This window comes from Telopea speciosissima, chromosome 6 (assembly GCF_018873765.1).
Source record: "Telopea speciosissima isolate NSW1024214 ecotype Mountain lineage chromosome 6, Tspe_v1, whole genome shotgun sequence".
Lineage (NCBI taxonomy): Eukaryota > Viridiplantae > Streptophyta > Magnoliopsida > Proteales > Proteaceae > Telopea > Telopea speciosissima.
In genome coordinates, this window is record NC_057921.1 from 2,323,032 (window position 1) to 2,342,874 (window position 19,843).

The window sequence follows — 19,843 nt, forward strand, 5'->3', positions numbered from 1 at the left end:
CCTAGATCTACATGCCATGAGTGAGTCCATATTATGGAATCCCCAGGTCCAGCACCAACCGGCACCCGAGTCCCATAACTAAATCCAATACCATTCGCACCATAGTGCAATAAAATAAATAATATCGCAAGACAAGAATGTAAAGTCCTATCAACATCTAAACATTTATATCGTCCTATATCTTACCAATAATTATATATTATAGCACGCATGCATGAATGGCATTCGCAAGACACGACACACAAACATTCCATAAATTAAGACGTTTGCTTAACTCACTCACCTTGATTCTCAGTCAATCGTCAGTACGGAGCTCTTCAAATCGACGCTCGATGCCAAGTACATTGTCCCACGTACTAATACGCCCCCGAGCCGAGTCAGTCAACCTAAAGAGAGTGTACAAGGTGGGGAGAGATTAGTGCCTTAGGACTAGAAGAGTTGGGCCCCATAAGTTATCAAACAAGGCTAAAATAGGGGACCGGCATATACAGCAAGGCTATATCATGTGCCTGTCCATGTGCCTGTCCCTCTCGGGCTTTCCCACCGGCAGATCTAAGTTCTCAGGGACTGGCACTTGCATGTGCCTGTCCCTCTCGGACCTCCCACCGGCAGATCTTTCTCAGGGACTGGCACTTGCATGTGCCTGTCCATGTGCCTGTCCCTCTCGGACTTCCCACCGGCAGATCTAGTTTCTCAGGGACAGGTACTTGCATGTGCCTGTCCATGTGCCAATCTTGCTGTTCATGCCATTCTGAGAATGGTTTTGCAGCCCCAAAGTCTTGGGCTAAAATGGGGTATTCTTAGGGGTTTTTGGGGGGTCTCTTTGGCCGTGAGAACAACTCCAACCAAGGTGCCATAGCACACACCCAACATGGGTTTGTAAACCCCATGATCGATTAGGTTTTCCTCCATTAAAATACATATGGAAAGGAAACTCATGGGTTTGGGTATTGGGGTTTTGAAAGGGTCTTTAATCAATGTTATTTAACAACCCACAAACCACACCTCTATGGTCTTCCATGAGGGTTGGTGAAACCCATAAATGGAGGTAAATCCCCAACTTAGGGTTCATAAATGGAGAAGGGTGAATGGGTTTAAGGTAGGGTTAGGTGCTTCATAGTTAAGCATCAAGGATTTGCCATTAATGGCTCTTCTAATTGAGTAGATGGAGCACTCAAGGTGTGCTCAACCGATTCAAACCCTAGGTAATAGAATTAGGGAAAGAGAGATGGAGAGAGAGAGAAAGAGACTCACCAAGGGTTGATGATGATAGCTTGTGCTCCACCATACTTCTCCCTTCTCCTTCCTTCTTTCTCTTCTTCTTTCTTCTTCTTTCTTCTTCTTCTTTCTTCTTCTCCTCTTCTTTCTTTTTCTCCTCTCCTCTCCACGATTTAGGATTGTAATGTGAGGTGAATAGTAGTTTTGGGTCTTTAATAACCCATCTAGGCATTAGGTCTTGTTTGGTTAGTCTCAAGTCCTTAGGTCCATTTGCTTAGGAGCTTGTTTGGTTAGGTATAAGCCCAAGGTCTAGTTTAAGTCATTGGGCTATTGGATCCACTTGGGCCCATGGCCCATGGGCCATGTCCTAAGTTCTAGTTACAAATAGAAAGAGACTAAGCTCCTAACCCCAAGCCCATTCTAGTTCTTATGCTTATTAATGGTCATGCATAGGCATGAATTAGTCGGATAGTGACTTACTCCCAATCATCGCTAAGTGGATAAGGGCGATTTAGGTGCGGGCCCCACGGATCCCCATCATAAGGGAATTTCAAGAATATGCTTTCGTGGATGATTTTCCCCCTGTCTCTGACGGTGGATCTTTCCTCGAGGACTTCCCCTGTTTCGCGGTCGACAATCTTGTGTGATGGCTTGAGTATTATGACCCACAGTTCACTAGTATACTCCGTTCCCGGTTCTACACAAAAGGTTCAAACCAGATCGGTGGTCAGATCGGGTTTCAAATCGGGTTTTGGGCACGGATTTAACATGAAGTGTGTGCTCAAACCAAAATAACTAGAAAACCGTTCAAACCGGTTTCTAGGAGCACTCAACTTCTTGAACTTATACATTCTGACATTTGTGACTTTAAAAGCTACACAACTAGAGGAGGTCGAAAGTATTTGATAACATTTATAGACGATTTTTTTAGATATTGTCATTTATACCTGTTAAAATCTAAAGATGAAGCATTTGAAAATTTTAAAATTTTCAAGAATAGGGTAGAAAATCAGTTGAACTTGAAAATTAAAAGATTTAGAAGTGATAGGGGAGGAGAATACAAATTGACAAAGTTCAAGGAATTCTGTGCCTCTGCAGGCATAATCCTTGAAACTACTGCTCCTTACTCACCTCAATCAAATGGCATAGCTGAAAGAAAGAACATGACGTTAACAGAGATGTTAAACTCCATGTTATTGACAGTTGACATGCCCTCTTGCTATTGGGGAGAAGCAGTGTTGACTGCAAATCACATTCTAAATAGACTACCACATTCAAAACTGACTTCTACACCTTATGAACTATGGCATAATCATCCCTGTCGATATAACACTCTTAAGGTTTGGGGCTGTATAGCTTATGTTAGGATACAAGACCCTAGGAGACCTAAGGTGGTAACTAGAACAAAGACTTGTGTATATCTAGGTTGTGCAGAAGACAGTGCTGCAGACCGGTTTTTGGATCTATCAACCAATGTGGTGATAGAATCTAGGGATGCTATATTCTTTGAGGATAAATTCCTTAGAGATAAAGGCCTGACCTTGCCTGGTTTGACTGAAGTGGTTACAGAATCACCTTTGGAATCTGAACCAATTATTTTTGACACTACTCCCACAATGCTCCTTGAATCAGAATCTAGAAGAGTATCTACTAGAGATCGAGTATCCAAGAATTTTGGTGAGGATTTTGTGACCTACCATTTAGAGGCTGATCCATCCACCTATAAGGAAGCGATGAGATCTAGGGACTCACTGTTATGAAAAGAAGCCATTGATGAGGAAATGAGCTCTTCAATGCAGAATGAGACCTGGCACCTTGTTGATCTGCCTAGAGGGGCCAACACAATAGGATGTAAGTGGGTACTGAAGAAGAAACTTAATCCGGATGGGTCTATAGCCAGGTATAAAGCACGATTAGTAGCTAAGGGCTATAAATAGGTGAGAGGGCTAGATTATTTTGACACCTACTCCCCGGTCTGCCATTTGGTAACAATAAGGATTCTTCTTGCCATAGCATCTATTGAGTACTATGTTGTGCATCAAATGGAAGTAAAAACAGCTTTCCTTAATGGAGACCTAACAGAAGAAATCTACATGAACCAACCTTAAGGGTTTGTTATGGAAGGTTCTGAAAAAAGAGTTTGTAAATTAAACAAATCTCTCTATGGTCTTAAACAAGCACCTAAATTGTGGCATGAGAAGTTTGACAAGACAGTAAAGAGCCTTAGTTTTCAAACCAGCAACTCGGATAAGTGCCTTTATTTTTTGTCTGAGTCAAACAAGATCACGATTATTTACTTGTATGTAGACGACATGTTGATTCTTGGTTCTGATCTCTCTGTAGTGAGTGACATTAAAGAAACCTTGTCCAAAGAATTTGACATGAAAGATCTTGGTGTGGTAGACACCATTCTTGGGATGAGAGTAAGCTTCAGTGAGCAAGGGATCACCCTTAGTCAGACTCATTACATTGATAAGCTACTTTCTAGTTGGGGATACAGTGATTGTAAACCGATTGAGACACCCTATGACTATAACAAATGGTTGAAACCTAACACAGGTGACACCGTGAATCAGTTAGATTATTCTAAACTGATTGGTAGTCTCATGTATGTAATGAGTTGCACTAGGCCAGACATAGCCTTTACGGTAGGCATGCTGAGTCGTTTCACTAGTAATCCTGGAAAAGAGCATTGGGATGCCCTATCGAGGCTGATGAGATACCTTAAGGGTACTCAAGGTTATGCTTTATGTTATACTGGACATCCTCCAACTTTGGAAGGATATTCTGATGCATCTTGGTGCTCAAATTTGGGAGACAGCAGATCCACCAGTGGTTATGTATTTACACTAGGAGGAGCAGCTGTAGCATGGAAATCCAAGAGACAGACTAGTATTGCTCTGTCATCTATGGAATCAGAATTTTATGCTCTAGCTTCTGAGGGAGATGAAGCAGAGTGGATAAAGGATCTGATCATGGATATTCCATTGAAGAGTTTTAAGTTAAACTTTATATCTATATTCTGTGATAATCAAGCAACAAAGACGATTGTGAATAACTCACTCTTTAATGGTAAGAGGAGACACATCAGGCTGAAACAGGCCATGCTGAATTATAGAACAGAACAAGGGATTATCACTTTGATTGATGTGAGATTGAAGGATAATATGGCAGATGCCCTTACAAAGGGATTGAACAAAGATCGAACATTCAAAACTACAGGGGAGATGGGGTTAAAGACCATTTAGTCAGGTCTTAACCTAACCCAGTATTATTTTGAATTATTCGAATCTCATCTAGCCTTGGTAAGCATTCGGGACAGTTTACATGTTTTAGATAACTTAGTTAGGTTACTAAGTATGGGGGTTTGTGAAACCATTCCAAACTCGATGGTGTAGCAAATTTCCATATGAAGTCTCCTTACTTTGTTATTCCACAAAGGAATATGGAAAATGTCTGATATGTTTCAATGATATTGTGCTAGTCTTTATGTCATTCCAAATTTGATGACATGTCTTTCATAGTATGGTGTACCATTCCAAATTTGATGATACAACATAAATCTATGACTGATATGACGAACACAGTATTCCAAATGGAAACATGATATGGTCCTTATGATAAAGACTACATAGGATCGAGTTCTTGTAAAGAAACTTGATGATGATGCTTATTGTTTTTTTATTTATCTTCAGCCATATATGAAATGTACTAAGTTCTTATTGTTGAACTAGATACTATTGTGCAAATGATTGAATTCATAATATCTTATGAAATTCATATTTGACAAATTACAGAGAATGGCGAAGATGGAGGAGAACGGTTGAATCTGGATCTCGATGAGGATGACTTACTTGATGAGTAAAGTCACATGGATTGCAAGGACTTTTCCTTTTGATTATTTCTTTTGGTTTAACCACTTGCATGTGGAACTTCGGATTTATTGTTGGGTTTAGTTTTGATCTAAAACCCTAGTTTTATTTCTTGAAGTTTACTTATTTCTTATTTGATTTATTGGATTATTGATATTCAATTTATATTGATTCAATTACTGATTGAACAATGGTTCCTATACATGTGTAATGGATATATGTAGAACATAGGAGGAGATTGTAAGGGTATTTATGTAATATCCCTTCATATGTTCTAATATAATCCTACTTGTGTTTATGCCCAGGTTGTGAGGGGCAATCTAGTAATTAGCCTATCTGACCTAAACCCTAGTTTCTCTATATATACTAGCTGGAGGCAGCAGTCTGGGTATTCCAAACTAGATACTCAGGGTGTAATGCTTAAAGCAACCTTGTGCTTAAACCCTAATCCTAACATAAAATTATTAGAAACCAAAAAATTAACCTGAAACCCCGATTTTCCTTTTTACAAGGTGCATCACGGTAGGAAAAGTGCTCAGTGTGGAACTACGATCTCGTGGACTCCTGGTCCTGCTGCGCGAGGCGTACCATGTACTTCATATTTTCTAATCTAGTTGAGAGAGAGAGAGAGAGAGAGAGAGAGAGAGAGAGAGAGAGAGAACTGATCCCTGTGTTTACTTGTGCTGAGACCGAGCTCTAGAGGAGAGCGAGAGAGTGAGAGGAAGAGGAAGAGAGAGAGAGATATATCAATGAGACTGAGAGCTCTGGAGAGGGGAAGAATATAGGGAAAATTACATGATTAGCTACTTTTGGGTTTTCATTTACAAAACTGTCCAATATACGTTTGAGTTAACAAAAATAGACAAAAATAAGTTAAGGTTTACAAAACTGGACAAAATAGTCTCTCTCCCTCCCTCACTTACTTTTTTAGACATTTTTACCCCTGCCATTGCCTTCTCGCTCAAGCATCCTTGGTAATCACAGGGAAGGGAAGGGAGGGGGGTTTGGGTAGCAGAGAATGGCAATGGCGGGGATAGGGGTGGGTTGCAGGGAACGGAGGATGCCTGGATGAGAAGGCAATGACAGGGGTAAAAATATCTAAAAAAGTAATTTTGGGAGGGGGAGGCACTATTTTGTCCAGTTTTGTAAACCTTAACTTGTTTTTGTCTATTTTTGTTAACTCAAACATAGAGTGGACAGTTTTGTAAATGAAAACCCAAAAGGAGCTAATCATGTAATTTTCCCAATAATATATGGTGAGTGTTACTCTATATAGGAATAAAATCGTGAGTGTGTGTGATGAACAATCGAGACAGGTTTCCTTATATGCTAAGGAGTTGAGAGAGAGAGAGATGTTAATGAGAGTTTTATTTTTTTTATGTAAGATGTTAATGAGGGCATATGCTAAGAAAATAAGTAGGGGAGAGAGAGAGAGAGAGAGAGAGAGAGAGAGTAATCAGGGATAATCCCAATAAGAGTGAATGTGGAGGGAGATAAAATTGGAAAGAAATATAATCTCCTATGAGAGGGAGAGAGTAATCAGGGATAATCCCAATAAGAGTGAATGTGGAGGGAGATAAAATTGGAAAGAAATATAATCTCCTATGAGAGGGGATTTCTTTTTCTTCTTGCTGTAAGTTGACAGATTTTAACTAATTAATTAAGGTTGAGAAGAGAGAGAAAAGAAATAGATAGATAAATGGGAAGAGAAGAGAGAACTCTAGGAGAGAGACATGGATTGGGAAGAAAAAGTTAAGCGTAAGGGCGCCATGAATCTCTCTTAAATAGAAAGGAGAGAGAAATAATATAGTAAGAGAGAAACGGTATTTAAATAAACAAAAAGGGTAAAGTAGTCAAAGAAATTTTTTATCACGAAGCATGTATTCGTTTTGAGATTTTGTGGATTCAAATAGAGAGAGAGAGGGGAGATATCGTGGAGAATAAAGAAGTTTTTTTTGAAAGAAAAAAAAAAAAAAAAAAATTAGCAAGCAAAAGAGATAGAGAGAAAATGAATATCTACCTTATTTAATTAATGATTTTTTTTTTATTGCCTTAATTTTATGAGAGAGAACTTTTGTGGAGAGAATTGGAGAGATTTGCTCTAAATAATAATAAATTTTAATTACAAACAATAATAATTAAAACTAAGGGAACCTAAGATTATGAAATTATAAGAAAGAATGACATAAAGATTAAGAATTGAAGAATGAAATTTTAGGTAAGAATGAAGGGTAAAATAAGTAACCGAAAGATTTGCCACGACGTGCTTTTATATATATATATATATATATATATATATATATATATATATATATATAGGGAAAAAGTTCTCTGTCCGAGAGTGTGGCCTACACCAACACTCCCATGAGTCTATCTCTCTCCTCTCCATGTGAAAAGACAGCTCTACCCCCTTGTTTTAAGGAGGAGAGAGATAGACACATGGGAGTGTTGGCCTAGGCCACACTCCCGTACAGAAAACTGCTTCTCATATATATATGTGTGTGCGTGTCCAAACATGCACTCCAAGCCAAACTCAATTTCACACATAGATTAGACTGTCTCAATACCTTTATCACATAAAACACACTAACCCCCGCCCCCTCAAATGGATTCCCTTCCTATGCAATTTATCTGTCATTTACAACTTATACAGCTCCAAGATCCATGCGATAAGGGTTCGACCCTCTAAGGTTCAATTGTTAAATAGAAAACAGTCCTTAAATAGGGGTGATGTTGTCTGCCTTGGACCGCAAGAACATTTTCCCTTAATCCATCAACCGCAATGCAAATATCCTGTATTAACTGATCCAGTACAACTTTTAATCCGATCTGGGCTACCTGACCCAACAGAGGGACTAGGTCCAGTGGTCCTTGATTTTAATAGTTTGATTGGTAAAGAGATTTCTTTCTTAGGATATGTTTCTTGATTAGAGGTTTTAGAATGAGTAACGAAAACGGTACCTTGTGGGTTTTATAATAATATCAGCAACAGATGCTTTGCTTTGTCACTTGGGTTATATATATATACCTTGAAGGACTAAGAATTAGTTCTCTAGAAATCATTCTTAGGATATATTCAATGCTCAAATTCCATGCAAGGCATAAGGAAGACTTAGAGCTTACCCTTTTCAATTTTTCTTTTACAGGGGAACAAAAATACCAAAAGTATTCATTTTTTTTTTTAGTATAAGATAGCCCAAGAGATTTATTGGGAGTAAGATCGATGAGAAGAGACGAGTTCTGCATCTGTTGGATTACGATCAGGTAATCCCATTTCAAACCATTCTTCATGCCTTTAGTTAAAGATTCAATGGCTCTATTTTTCAGGCCATTCTTCATGATTACTTAAAGATCCAATCTCTCTATTTTCATGCCCTAATTAAGTATATATATATATATGGTGCTTTAATATTACTGGACATTCTTCAGTATGATTTGATGATCGAAATGTTGATCAACTGAAACTTTTGTTTATAAGCTGTTGATTCAGACTCTTTAACGGTTTATTTTTTTGATAGACCCATATATACAGGGCTGGTCTAATCCTCTCCCATGGCTGGCTAGCTAGCTAGCTAGCTCGCTAAGAATATTTATTCTTTGAGAGGTGGTTGACCAATCCTTTCCCTCTCTCTCATTAGAAATATAATAACAAAAATTTCAAGATCGAAACTGTTATCAAGTTGGACACTAAATTGATTATTATTTCTATTGGTGAAGGAACCTCATCAACACCCCTGAAAAACCAGAAAAAAAAAAATATCGGGCGGGCAATTGGTCCAGAAGGGGACAGACAATGATGCTGCATACATCTCTCCATGGTTTCTTACATACTTCCCAGTACCCTACACCATTATCTGTTACAACTGCAGTTGCTTCTCTTCTATGTTTCATTGCTATAGCCATCGATACTCTAAGAGGTTTTCGGCAAAAGAAGTTATGGTTCCCCTGTAAATATTTCTCTCTCAATGCTGCTACCATAGCTGTTCTTGGTATGGCTACCAGTCCTCCAGTATTCTTAAGGAGCCCTATGCCTAGTTGTGGAGACCAACTTGAAAAACTCACAAGCAGCATACTTCTATGTGTGTCGATGGGTTTTTTCATGCCGTCGTTGGGGTCCATGAACAGAACTGAGCTCATCTTCAATCTGGTCACCATAACTTTCCTGGCAACCACAATGGTGGTGAATATTTGCTTTCAAATTGGAACAGCTGGGGGGTTGGAATTCAGATATTTCCTAGAACATATGATCATCATAATCTGCATTGTAGCACTGCTAGCTGTCTTATGGTTCTCTTTGCCTGAAAAAGGCATTAAGAATGTTTGTGATATCATGTATTTATGTGCTATAAATGAACATAAACCGTCCACATTCGAGGAAATGAGGTATAGTTTGAAAGAGACATCAAAGGTTGCTTATGTTGGTAACCCACAATATATTTTGGGACGATCCTCAAATTGTATTCTCGTGAGTATTCTTTGTGGAATCAGTGTCACTGTATTACTACAAGAGATATTTTTTAGATCAATTATGATTCGAAATTCTAGCTTTTGTAATGGAGTATCTGAGCATGGATTTTCGACATGGGTGATAGTTGCAGTTCAGAGTATTGCTATAGTAACAGTTGCTGTGGCTACTACTACTAGATGGTTTGTCATAGCTTGGCATGTTGGTCCAGAGAGATTTGCAACTTGGAGAGACATATTTCGGGTGGAGCAATATCATCTTCTGTGGTGGAGGGAGTTGGAAAATCAGCAAATGCTACCACCAGGTAATGCATTCCATCTAAAGATCCTTAGAGGATTGAAAAGAATTATTTTTGATATGCTGGTTATAGCACAAATAGATATTCTTGTGATAGGGAAGTTCATGTGCTATTTATCAATGTCCTTCACTTTCATGTTGAAGAAGCTCTTAGATTGTCTTGGCTACAAGTTGGAGGATGGGCATCAGATGAACAATGAAAATACTCGTTGGGTTCATAGTATCTCATCTTTCCTTGGTGAAAGTGACTTGAATTCATGGATGTTGAGCAATTGGGAGAGGGACATGACAAGGTGGGAGAGAAGGTGTGGAAGAAACACTCCAACTCATCTTATTGAATTGCTGTATAAATGGCCTCCTCATAGTATTCACCACTTCCACAATCTTAGCTCCCCACATTTGGTTTTGGTAATGAGAATTGCTCTGCTCCTCTCCTCTAATGAAGAGCAAAATCGGTTTTTGCTCGATGCATTTAATCAAGGGCTCCAACTGGTACTTTTTGTGGAAGAGAATTCAGGAGATCAATCCACTATATTCAACGGCTTGATATCACCCACTTTATGGAGGAATAGAAATAATCCAGATAATTGGTTAAACAAGAAATTTGAATGCTCAGGTACAGGTCTAGGTTCTATCAATGTAATGGAACTTGGAATACTTCTTCAAATGTTTAGGGACTACCATGAACATCGCGATGAATTCGATATTCTAAACCATTTATCAGAGGGTATGGAGATGATGTTACTCGTCGATATTGTTGCAATTGCCATTTTCACAAGTGGTTTAGAGGATGGTGATCAGCTTAATGCTGCAGATTTTTTCGAAGAAACTGCATGTCAAATTTTGCGTTCCATCTTATCGGAATTGCCGCATGCGATATACAATGAGTACAGTCGATATCCCTTTGAGAAGTGTGACGAAAGAATCAAGAGAGCAATGTATTTTCTATACATGTCTGAGAACCTGCAGGACCACGTTGAGTTCAATTGGGATGAGAGGGACGATGGATTTTTTTCATCAAACTCCTATAGTCCTAATTTTTCAGCAACTTCCTCTTCTTCTAGTGATGTATGGTCATTTAACCCTATCACTGAGTAAATGGATGTCGCTTCCTTAACTTGAATGTAATTTATAAAGCTAAATACAGGGCTCTTTCTTTTCGCTTTCTTCTCTTGAGATTGATATATATACTAGTAAACTCACACGTGCAAATGCATGTGTAGCAATATGAAGAGAGAGTGAACATGTTGTCTAGGCTCATATTATTAGCATTTTATCGTTCAATAATTAAGCATTATAACTTAGTGAATTTATAAAATTCATCAAGGGAGGGGCAAAAACTAAGAATCCATAGATGCATGAAATCCTTTGAACAAATTAGATAATATTTACATTGCCAAAGCACTTTAGTTGTAAGATGCAACTTGAAAGGGCAAGATTTTTGTCAGTACTCCTATAATCGTATTCGATGAGTTCAAAATGGTAGGTTGTTATGTAATAAATCTCATTCATGTCATGAGAAGCAACATACTTCCAATTTGAAGATCCATATTGCACCTGAAACAAAGAAAAAAGATCAACATCATTCACATACAACGTGAAACAGACAAAGGTCAAAACATCAGAATAGTGTCCTGTTATGAAGAACCATTTTGCCAAATAGCAGAGATTCTTCCAGTATAGACTTACTCTTAACAATATTGAAAGAAACTTTTGGTGGGAGCCCACATGACAGGTCAGTGTCTGACGTGCCATATGGCATTGGTTGAGTGGGAGGACCTTTTCAAGGTTAACTGGGCATGTAAGCTACAAGTGCTGTCCTGTGTCCACTACTAATTACACGAACATAAAATACATAGAGAAAGCTTTATTTCGTCTCTATTTGTCATTAAAAGTGAGACCAAGTTTAAGTCAGGCCAGGGGAAGATGATGAAATATTTTGTTAACCTTTTCAAGTATTTCCCGATATTCACAACTATCAGGATCAGGGATTTCCAAGGTGTTTCTTTTCTTTTCTTGGACTTGCAGTGGCTAAATGCTAATTAGAGGGTGAGAGTGAGATCAAAGTCAATAGGAAAAAATAATACAAATTGAACAGAATTGTTTAGCATCCTCTGTGAAGTGAGGCATAGGAAGAGGGACAAAATCAGTAACAAAAATTAGAGGACAAGGACAATTCTGAAAATTAATGTGGTAAGGGGTTTAAACCGAAAAAAAATTCAAAATCAGGGGTTTTCGTGTAATACAAAGAGAAAGGAGCTTAAGGGTAAATAGAAAGAATATATCTTCTTCTTTCTCACTGTAGGACAAGGAATCAGCAGAGACCTATAGTGGTTTCGAGATAGAGATCTCACTCAACTAAACCTTGTTCTTCCTGAAATTTCAGGCGGTAACTCGGAAACCAGATATGAGTATGGTTTTGATTCTCACAGTGGGAGAAGCATTAGAGGCCAAGGCTCTAGGGTTTGAATCGCCTAAGGGTAGGCTGCTTTCGACCCAAATTACAGGCCATTCGTTTGGGATTACTAGTTTAGCAAAGTTTTCTCTTAAATTTGATAGTATTGCTGTAGAACAGAGCATCAATGGCATACATAAAGGAAGAGGAATAGTAAGAGAAGAAAAAGAAGAAATAAAAGAATTACAATAGAGATCAAACCTAGAAGGATAGAATAAGACTGGCTCGATCAAGAAGAGGAAAGAGAAAGAGAGCGAGAGAGCACCCAGTTACACACTATTGCGTCAAGAAATCTCCGGTAGGTCCTTCGAGTGCCGTAACCTGCAAAAGGACGTCAGGGACAAGGGAGAACTGGTGTGGTTCCGGCCTAGGACTCTCCAATGCCTAAGTTAGATCTCTCTCAGCAACAAATGAATTATTGGAATTCAAGATGAATAATGGGTTGGAATACCTATTTATACTTGAGTATGGCAGTGCGGAGAGTCCTCATCAGTGATGAATGTGCTACGTAAGGTAGATCATCACATAGTAGAGTTGTATTTGGAATAGCTCCTTGTGCGATGTAGAGTCCTAGTAGGGAAAAGGTTCCCTAAGCATCCTCTTCTCGTGTTTGAGTTTGATTAGGTTTGTACCTCTTTGGGAATACTACTCCTTTGGTATACCTCCCGATCATTTAGTGATAGGATAATGTAGATCTTGCCGATGATGTCATGGTTGGACTTCATGGCATGCTCGGTAGACTTGGCCTTTGGGGTGGCCTCTTGGGTCCTATTCCTCTTGATCAATCGAACTGATTCTGTCATGGTCGGGCTTGAGCTGGCCTTGTCTTCGGGTCAAGACACATGTCCTCTCGGGATTGGCCCATATATTTTTGGTTTATCACTTGCCCCCCACTCTCTTGGAACGGAGTGCTCAAGAGAGTAGCATCTGTGACCGTTAGATGGGCTTTGTTTTATGGAGTAGATGGTCTCTTCCCTTCTTAGTAAGTGGGAGAGGTGAGGGGTTCAAATCCCCCAACCTACACCTTTTATTCTCTTCTTCTTTGTTTTTTTTTGGTCCACCTTTTCCCTTTCTTCTCTTCACCTTTTGCTTTTCACTTTCTCCTCATTCACTCCCTTCACTTTCTTGCTTTTCACCTTTTCCTTACTCTCTCTCTCTTCCTTGGAGCTCTACCCATCTTCTCCTCTTTTGCTAAGTTTTTTTCCTATGCCCCCCAAGTGTTTGTCTTTTCTCCTCTTTGAGAGAAGTTGCCTTTCCTTTTTACCTATGCTTGGGTCTTTGCCTAGTTGCCCTTGGTGCTCATATTGTGTTGGTCTTCATGGCTTGTCGCCTCGCATTGCCTACTCATCTACTCATCCGCGTGCTTGCGTACGCTCATGCTTGCTTGCTCGTGCTCATCCGCTTGTGCTCGCCCGCGTGCCTCGTCCGCGTGTTCGCCTGCATGCTCACCCGCTCACCGTGCGTTCGCTCGTGCTCGTGCTTGCCTGTGCTCGGATTGCTTGTGCTCATCCGCACCTCGTGCTCGCCCATTGGTGCTCGCCTGGTCACCCGCGCTCGTGCTCTCACATTCTCCCTCAACCGCCGTCGTGTGCTCGCCCACCATCACGTGTTCACCTGCCGTCGCATGCTCTAGCTCACCCACCATTGCATGCTTACCCGCCGTCGTGTACTCACCTGTTCGTGCTCACCTGCCGTCACGTGCTCGCCCGCATCGCGTACTTGTGCTCGCCTGTTCGTGCTCGCCCGCCGCCGCACGCTTGCCCATTTGTGCTCGCCCTCCGTCGTGTGCTCGTCCACCATCGCATGCTCGCCTGCTCGTCATTGACATGCTCACCTGCTCGTCATCAACATGCTCGTCTGCGTGCTCGTCCGCATGTTCGTCCGCTTGCTTGTGCTCACCTGTTCACCCGCGTTTGCTTATTTTTTGGGCTTGCCTCTCCTTGAGGTTCGGTGATTACCTTCTTCCTTCTTTTGTTCGTGCTCGCCCGCCGCCGCACGCTCGCCCATTTGTGCTCGCCCGCCGTCGTGTGCTCGTCCACCATTGCATGCTCGCCTGCTCATCATCGACATGCTTGCCTGCTCGTCATCAACATGCTCGTCTGTGTGCTCGTCCGCATGTTCGTCCGCTTGCTTGTGCTCACCTGTTCACCCGCGTTTGCTTGTTTTTTGGGCTTGCCTCTCCTTGAGGTTCGGTGATTACCTTCTTCCTTCTTTTTTTTAAAAATACTAATTTGAGCTTGTTCTTCCTCGCAGCTGTAGCTCGATTCGTTGCCAGGTGTCTTGGTGTGCGGGAGCTCTATTCGAGTAAGTCTTCCTCTTCTATTTCTATGTCGAGTAGCTCTGACTTGGACCATACTTGTGGAGGACTTGGAGTCGGTGGCTCTACATCATCTTCGTTCGAGTCAATGTGGATACTCTCCCCCCTATCTTCCCATGCATAGCTCTCTGTGTCCCTGTGGATAGTGATCTAGCCTTTTCCCACAAAGCCGATGAGATATGCTTGTATGCAATCTTCTTCCCCCCAGCATAGCTCTCCGTGTCCCTGGGGATAGTGATCTGGCCTTTTCCTACCGAGCTGATGAGATATGCTTGTATGTGATCTCCTTCGCTAACGATCTTTGCTTCCCCATTCTCCACTTTGCCGAGTTAGTGCTAGACCATTGGCATCTTACCCCTAGGCAGCTATTACCCAACTCCTGGAGGGTTATTTTGTATTTTTTCGTCTGCTCTGCTCGGCTTGGTTATGCTGCTACTGTTCCCCTGTTCTTGTATTTCGACACATTGAGGAGAGGAGATGGGTGGTACCAATTTCACCGTCGTTCCCTCAAGGGTTTCTTTGCTAGTTTTGACTTCTTTGAGAGGATGCCTAATTCAGTCAAATGCTGGAGGGATCGATTCTTCTTTGCTTCTATCCCCCAATGCTCCTTTCGGACCCATTGGGAAGAGGTTGACCTGCGGGGTGCGAACCGCCCCCCGCTCTGAATGACTTCGAGAATGAGTCCCTCAGCTGTTGCTTGAGAGGTCATCAATTTGATGCCTATCAATTGGAGTCGAAAGCCTTCCTATTCCTTTGGAAGTTGAGTCTGGGTAAGCTCTTGGACTAGTCCTTTGTTAGCCTTTTATACGTTGTTTTCCTGTTTACTTTTCTCGATGCTGATTTATTTTCTTCTCATGTTGTGTTATCAGTGGATCTTTGACCCGACCTTGCTCGCTTCTATGCTAATACCGCGAAGCGGAGGGCAGTTGTGATGGTGGTTACGAAGGCCTCACGTCCCCGCAAGGATGCCTCCTCTACCCCGGTTGCAGCGAGGGATGTTGATGTGGTCGATCCTCCGGCGCCCATGCCTGACATTGTCCTTGCCGTGGGTGCCAAGAGGAAGGATGCTCCCGGTCCCCGATGTGGAGGGAAGGGTTCCTTGGTCTTCAAGCTTTCCCAACCGACCCCTGCTGCCGCTCCTCCTGCTAGTCCCGGTGTTGCCGTTCTTCCTCCTTCTATGGGTAAGGGGATGGTTTCCTCAGTGGGCGTTGATGAGGATGCTCCGACCCCTTCCCCCCTGATCCTTCCGTGGGACATTCATGATGGGGATTCTGTCATAGCCAGCGAGGAGGTCACTAGGGAATGGGTGGACAAGAGTCGGCTTCCTACTGATCGGGAGGCCTTACAGGTGATAAGCGACTTTGGGCTGATGCGGCCTCTCTATGGAGGTATAGCTTCTATAAGTCGCGTCCCTTTATCTCTCTTTCATTGCTTTTGTATGTTAATGGTTTGCTGACTTTAATTTGATTGTAGGTTCATCACCGAGCTGTAAAGGTGGTGTTACGCTTCGAGAAGTATGCTTTCCAGAAAGTTCAGCAGGCCTAGCACTTGCGGAGTCTGGAGAGGGAAGTCCTAGGGCGGAGGACTGCATGCGAGGAGGGGTGATGAGCACATTTATGTGTGAAATTTTAGGGCATAAATTATACATTTTACCACATTGGACAGAGTTACTCGGTGCTTTCTTGTGCTTTTCAGGGTTTAGGTGAATTCTTGTGAAAATGAAGGAGATGATGCTAAGGAGATGTTTTTAAGCTTTTTAGAAGTGTAAATGGATGCATAGCCCATCGAGTCAGCCTCGCAATGGTTCAAACGACGCTTAATTCCGAGTTGAAACGAAGAAGTTATGGCTGTTTCCGTAACGATGCGTGAAAATGGTCTGCAGGGGTTTATTTATAATTATTGACAGTCGGATGGGAAAAAAGTGAAACGGAAGTTCGGATTTTAGGGGCCTTAATGAAATTATCAGAAGTTACTTTACTGTACCCGAAAGATTCCATTTGGAAGGCTCTGGACAGTCCAACTTCAACTTGAGATATCTTGGGCTCCCCAACTCCGAATTGGATGAAATTTGGGTCTATTTTGAGTGATTTTTCGCAAGGAACACAATGGTGAGACCTATATAAGCACCCCATGCTCCACGTTTTCTGAAGGAAAGAATGGGTATTTTATTTATTCTTGAAGGAATCCTAGTCATCACCCTTACTCTCTCTCTCCTCCAACTTCTCAAGGGCACTTCTGAAATTCTACTTGGGATAGATTTATATTTTCTCATCTATGGAAGGTTGAAAAATCAAAGATGCTTTGATTTTATTGCTTGGAGAAGATATCTACAAAGAAAAGGAAGCACTTGTTAAAATGGAAGTTTATTTTTCTAGAAATAGAAGCTCTATGTAAACAATCTTCTCTTCTTCTTCTTTCTATTTTTTTCTTTTTCTTAGGATTCAAGGCATTGTAAAAGAGGAAAGAGAAGAGAATATTCTCTTTTCTTAGGGAATATTTCTCCTACACTTCCATCTTCTCTCTTCTCCTCTCTTCCACCTATAAATACCCCCTACCTCTCTTGTAAAAATTTGCTCATTCACTTAGTGAAATTTCTTCTCTTCTTCTCCTTCTAATTTGTGATTTTTGGCTTTTCTAAGTTCTAGTTTGCTTTTATAATTTTTAGTTAATGGTTATAATAGGTTTAGTTTATGCTTTAATTTCAATTTAAGTCTTCAATTGGGTTGTAATTTCTTAATTCTAGTTTAGGTTTTAAGCCTTCTAGTCTAAGTTCTTAAGTTGATGACAAGACTTGAAGATTTAGAAGAGGAGGCCATGGTAAGTTTATGCAAGTATTCAAGCTTTTCATTTACATTCATGCAAGCACATCCAGGTTTTACTATCTAAACTCTCAATCTCATTCTCCATCTCCTCTATCTCTCTCTATCTTCTTCTTCTTCCCCCTCTATTTCTTTTATTTTAATTTTATATGGTTGTGGTTTATGGATGCATTTTTATTCCCTTATTTCTTTTTATGTGGTTAGTATGTGTGGCTGCATTTTTATTCCTTTCAATTCGCTTTAGTTCGATAGGTTAGATGCTCATGTGTTAGGACGCCGATTTAATCCCTTAATTTTGTTAGATGCTTATGAGTTAGGATGCATTGATTTTCGTTAGTTTAATTAGTTTAATTTAACACTTTAATTTGGTTCATTTTGCATTACTTTTAAGTTAGTTAAATAGAGTGGCGTATATCTCCTCGTGTTCGACCCGTAGCTACGATTGACCCGTACGCTTGCGGTTTTATTTTAACTCAAACAAGTTTTTGGCGCCGTTGCCGTGGAGATTATTGTCCATTTTATTTATCTGATTTTTAAGTAGTTCGAAGTGTTTTAGTTTATTATTTTCTCTTCTTTTTTTTTTTTTTTAAAAAAAAAAAAAAAAAAATCAGTTTTTGAAAACCTCTTCTTGTTTCTCTTCTGTTTCAAATAGTGTGCGCCCAATCTAAAGTCCTTCATATGCTTCAATCCTCCATCTTTTGGTGTCCCTCATAGGATTAACTTACCTATGACGCTACATCTTGACTTGGTTAGGTGGATTGACATGTGACTTATCTTTGGAGGTGACCACTTTTGATAACAGGAAAGTGACATAGTGAGAGTGTTGGAAACATAAACGTATAGTAGACCTCCATTCTACATCAGAATCCATATTGGAGTCGCACGTAGGTGGCTATAGAAGACTATACGGGTTCCCTTGCTGTCAACCTATATGACATCCTTACAGCTTTTGAACCATTGTTTTGATTTTTGAGGGATAGAGATGCACTATCTACCTTGGGGTCCCTCTTGTTTCTAGTTTTTTTTTTTTAAGTGTTTTATTTTTCTTTAATTTTTCTAAAGGAGACCTCATATCTATTTAGGTGGCTAAGGTGTGGACTCGTGATTCAAGTAATCGTCTTATTAGAAGACCACCTTCTCTACCACCTTTGACCATGGGTGACCAACAACCCAAGACTCTTAAGGATAGGTTTTACCCCACCAGGGCTGCACAACCCTCTTGCATTAGTCTGCCTGTTGTTACAGGGAATAACTATGAACTCAAGACCAACTTCATCAGCATGCTACCCCATTTCCATGGGATGGCTAATGAGGATGCATATCTCTTCCTTAGGGAATTTGAGGAGGTCTGTGTTCTAATTAAGGTCCAGAATTTGACTGATGATGCAGTTAGGCTTAGGTTTATACCCTTTGCCTTGAAAGACCAGGCCAAGAAGTGGCTCTATGGACTGCCAACAAACTCCATTAATACATGGGATGAGTTCACCATTATCTTTTTGAGAAAATTCTTCCCTCTTCACAAGACCAATAAGCTTAAAAGTGACATCCTCCAGTTCAGCAGAAACCACATGAGTCCTTTTCTAAATTCATGGAAAGATTCAAGGACCTCCTCTTAGAATGCCCTCACCATGGTTTTGACTTGTGGCAGCTATGCCAAATTATTTATGAGGGTATTGATTATCAGACCAAGCAACTTGTAGAGTCTATGTGTCCAGCAGGCTTTACTTCTTTTTCTGAGGAGAATGATGCATGGACATTCTTAACCAACTTGGCTGATAAGACTAGGGAATGGGAATCTTCCCAAGAGGCTGAAAGGACCACTAAGGGGTATTTCATTGAGGGTATGCCAGCCAAGGAGGCCAAACTTGATAGCCTCATAAAACGGTTGGAGTCCATAGTTCTTAAAGAGTCTATACCAGTTAATCCGGTCAATCAGGTCAACCATGTGTCGGTATGCAGTTGGTGCCAAACCCCTGGACACCTTTCTGAGGATTGCTCCAACACCTTGGTGGGCAATTCCAGCACTGAGAATGTCAGTGCTCTCTACCAAAATAACCCATATAGCAATACTTACAATCCAGGATGGAGAAATCACCCTAATTTCTCATGGAATCAAGGGAACCAAGCAGGCCCATCCAACTTTAACCATCAAGGCCAGGTTGGTGCCCAAAGGACCAACTATGCACCACAAAGCCAAGGAATGTCTCCTAACCCCTTTCCCCCTCGTCCTCATCCAGGACCTTCTATTAATTCTGCTAGGCCTCCTCTCCTTGCACCTTATCAGCAACCCCCAGGGTTTACCAATATAGGAGAGGCAACAAGACTGAATGAGATGGACAACAAGATAGCTCTTCTCATGACAAGCCACAATAACATGGAAAAACAACTCACCCAGCTTGT

At 40.8% G+C, this 19,843-nt stretch overlaps 1 protein-coding gene and 1 long non-coding RNA gene across 2 annotated transcripts; both read left to right on the forward strand.

Moving 5' to 3' along the window:
- Nucleotides 1-8,864: 8,864 nt before the first annotated feature.
- On the forward strand, nucleotides 8,865-10,988 carry LOC122663911. Its single transcript, XM_043859577.1, has one exon. The coding sequence runs from the start codon at nucleotides 8,884-8,886 to the stop codon at nucleotides 10,948-10,950; it is 2,067 nt and encodes a 688-aa protein (XP_043715512.1). The 5' UTR covers nucleotides 8,865-8,883; the 3' UTR covers nucleotides 10,951-10,988.
- Nucleotides 10,989-11,589: 601 nt separating this feature from the next.
- Nucleotides 11,590-18,988, forward strand: LOC122663912. Its single transcript, XR_006333244.1, has 3 exons — nucleotides 11,590-11,726; nucleotides 18,263-18,265; nucleotides 18,976-18,988. It is a non-coding gene; the product is annotated as an uncharacterized LOC122663912 (long non-coding RNA).
- Nucleotides 18,989-19,843: the final 855 nt, after the last annotated feature.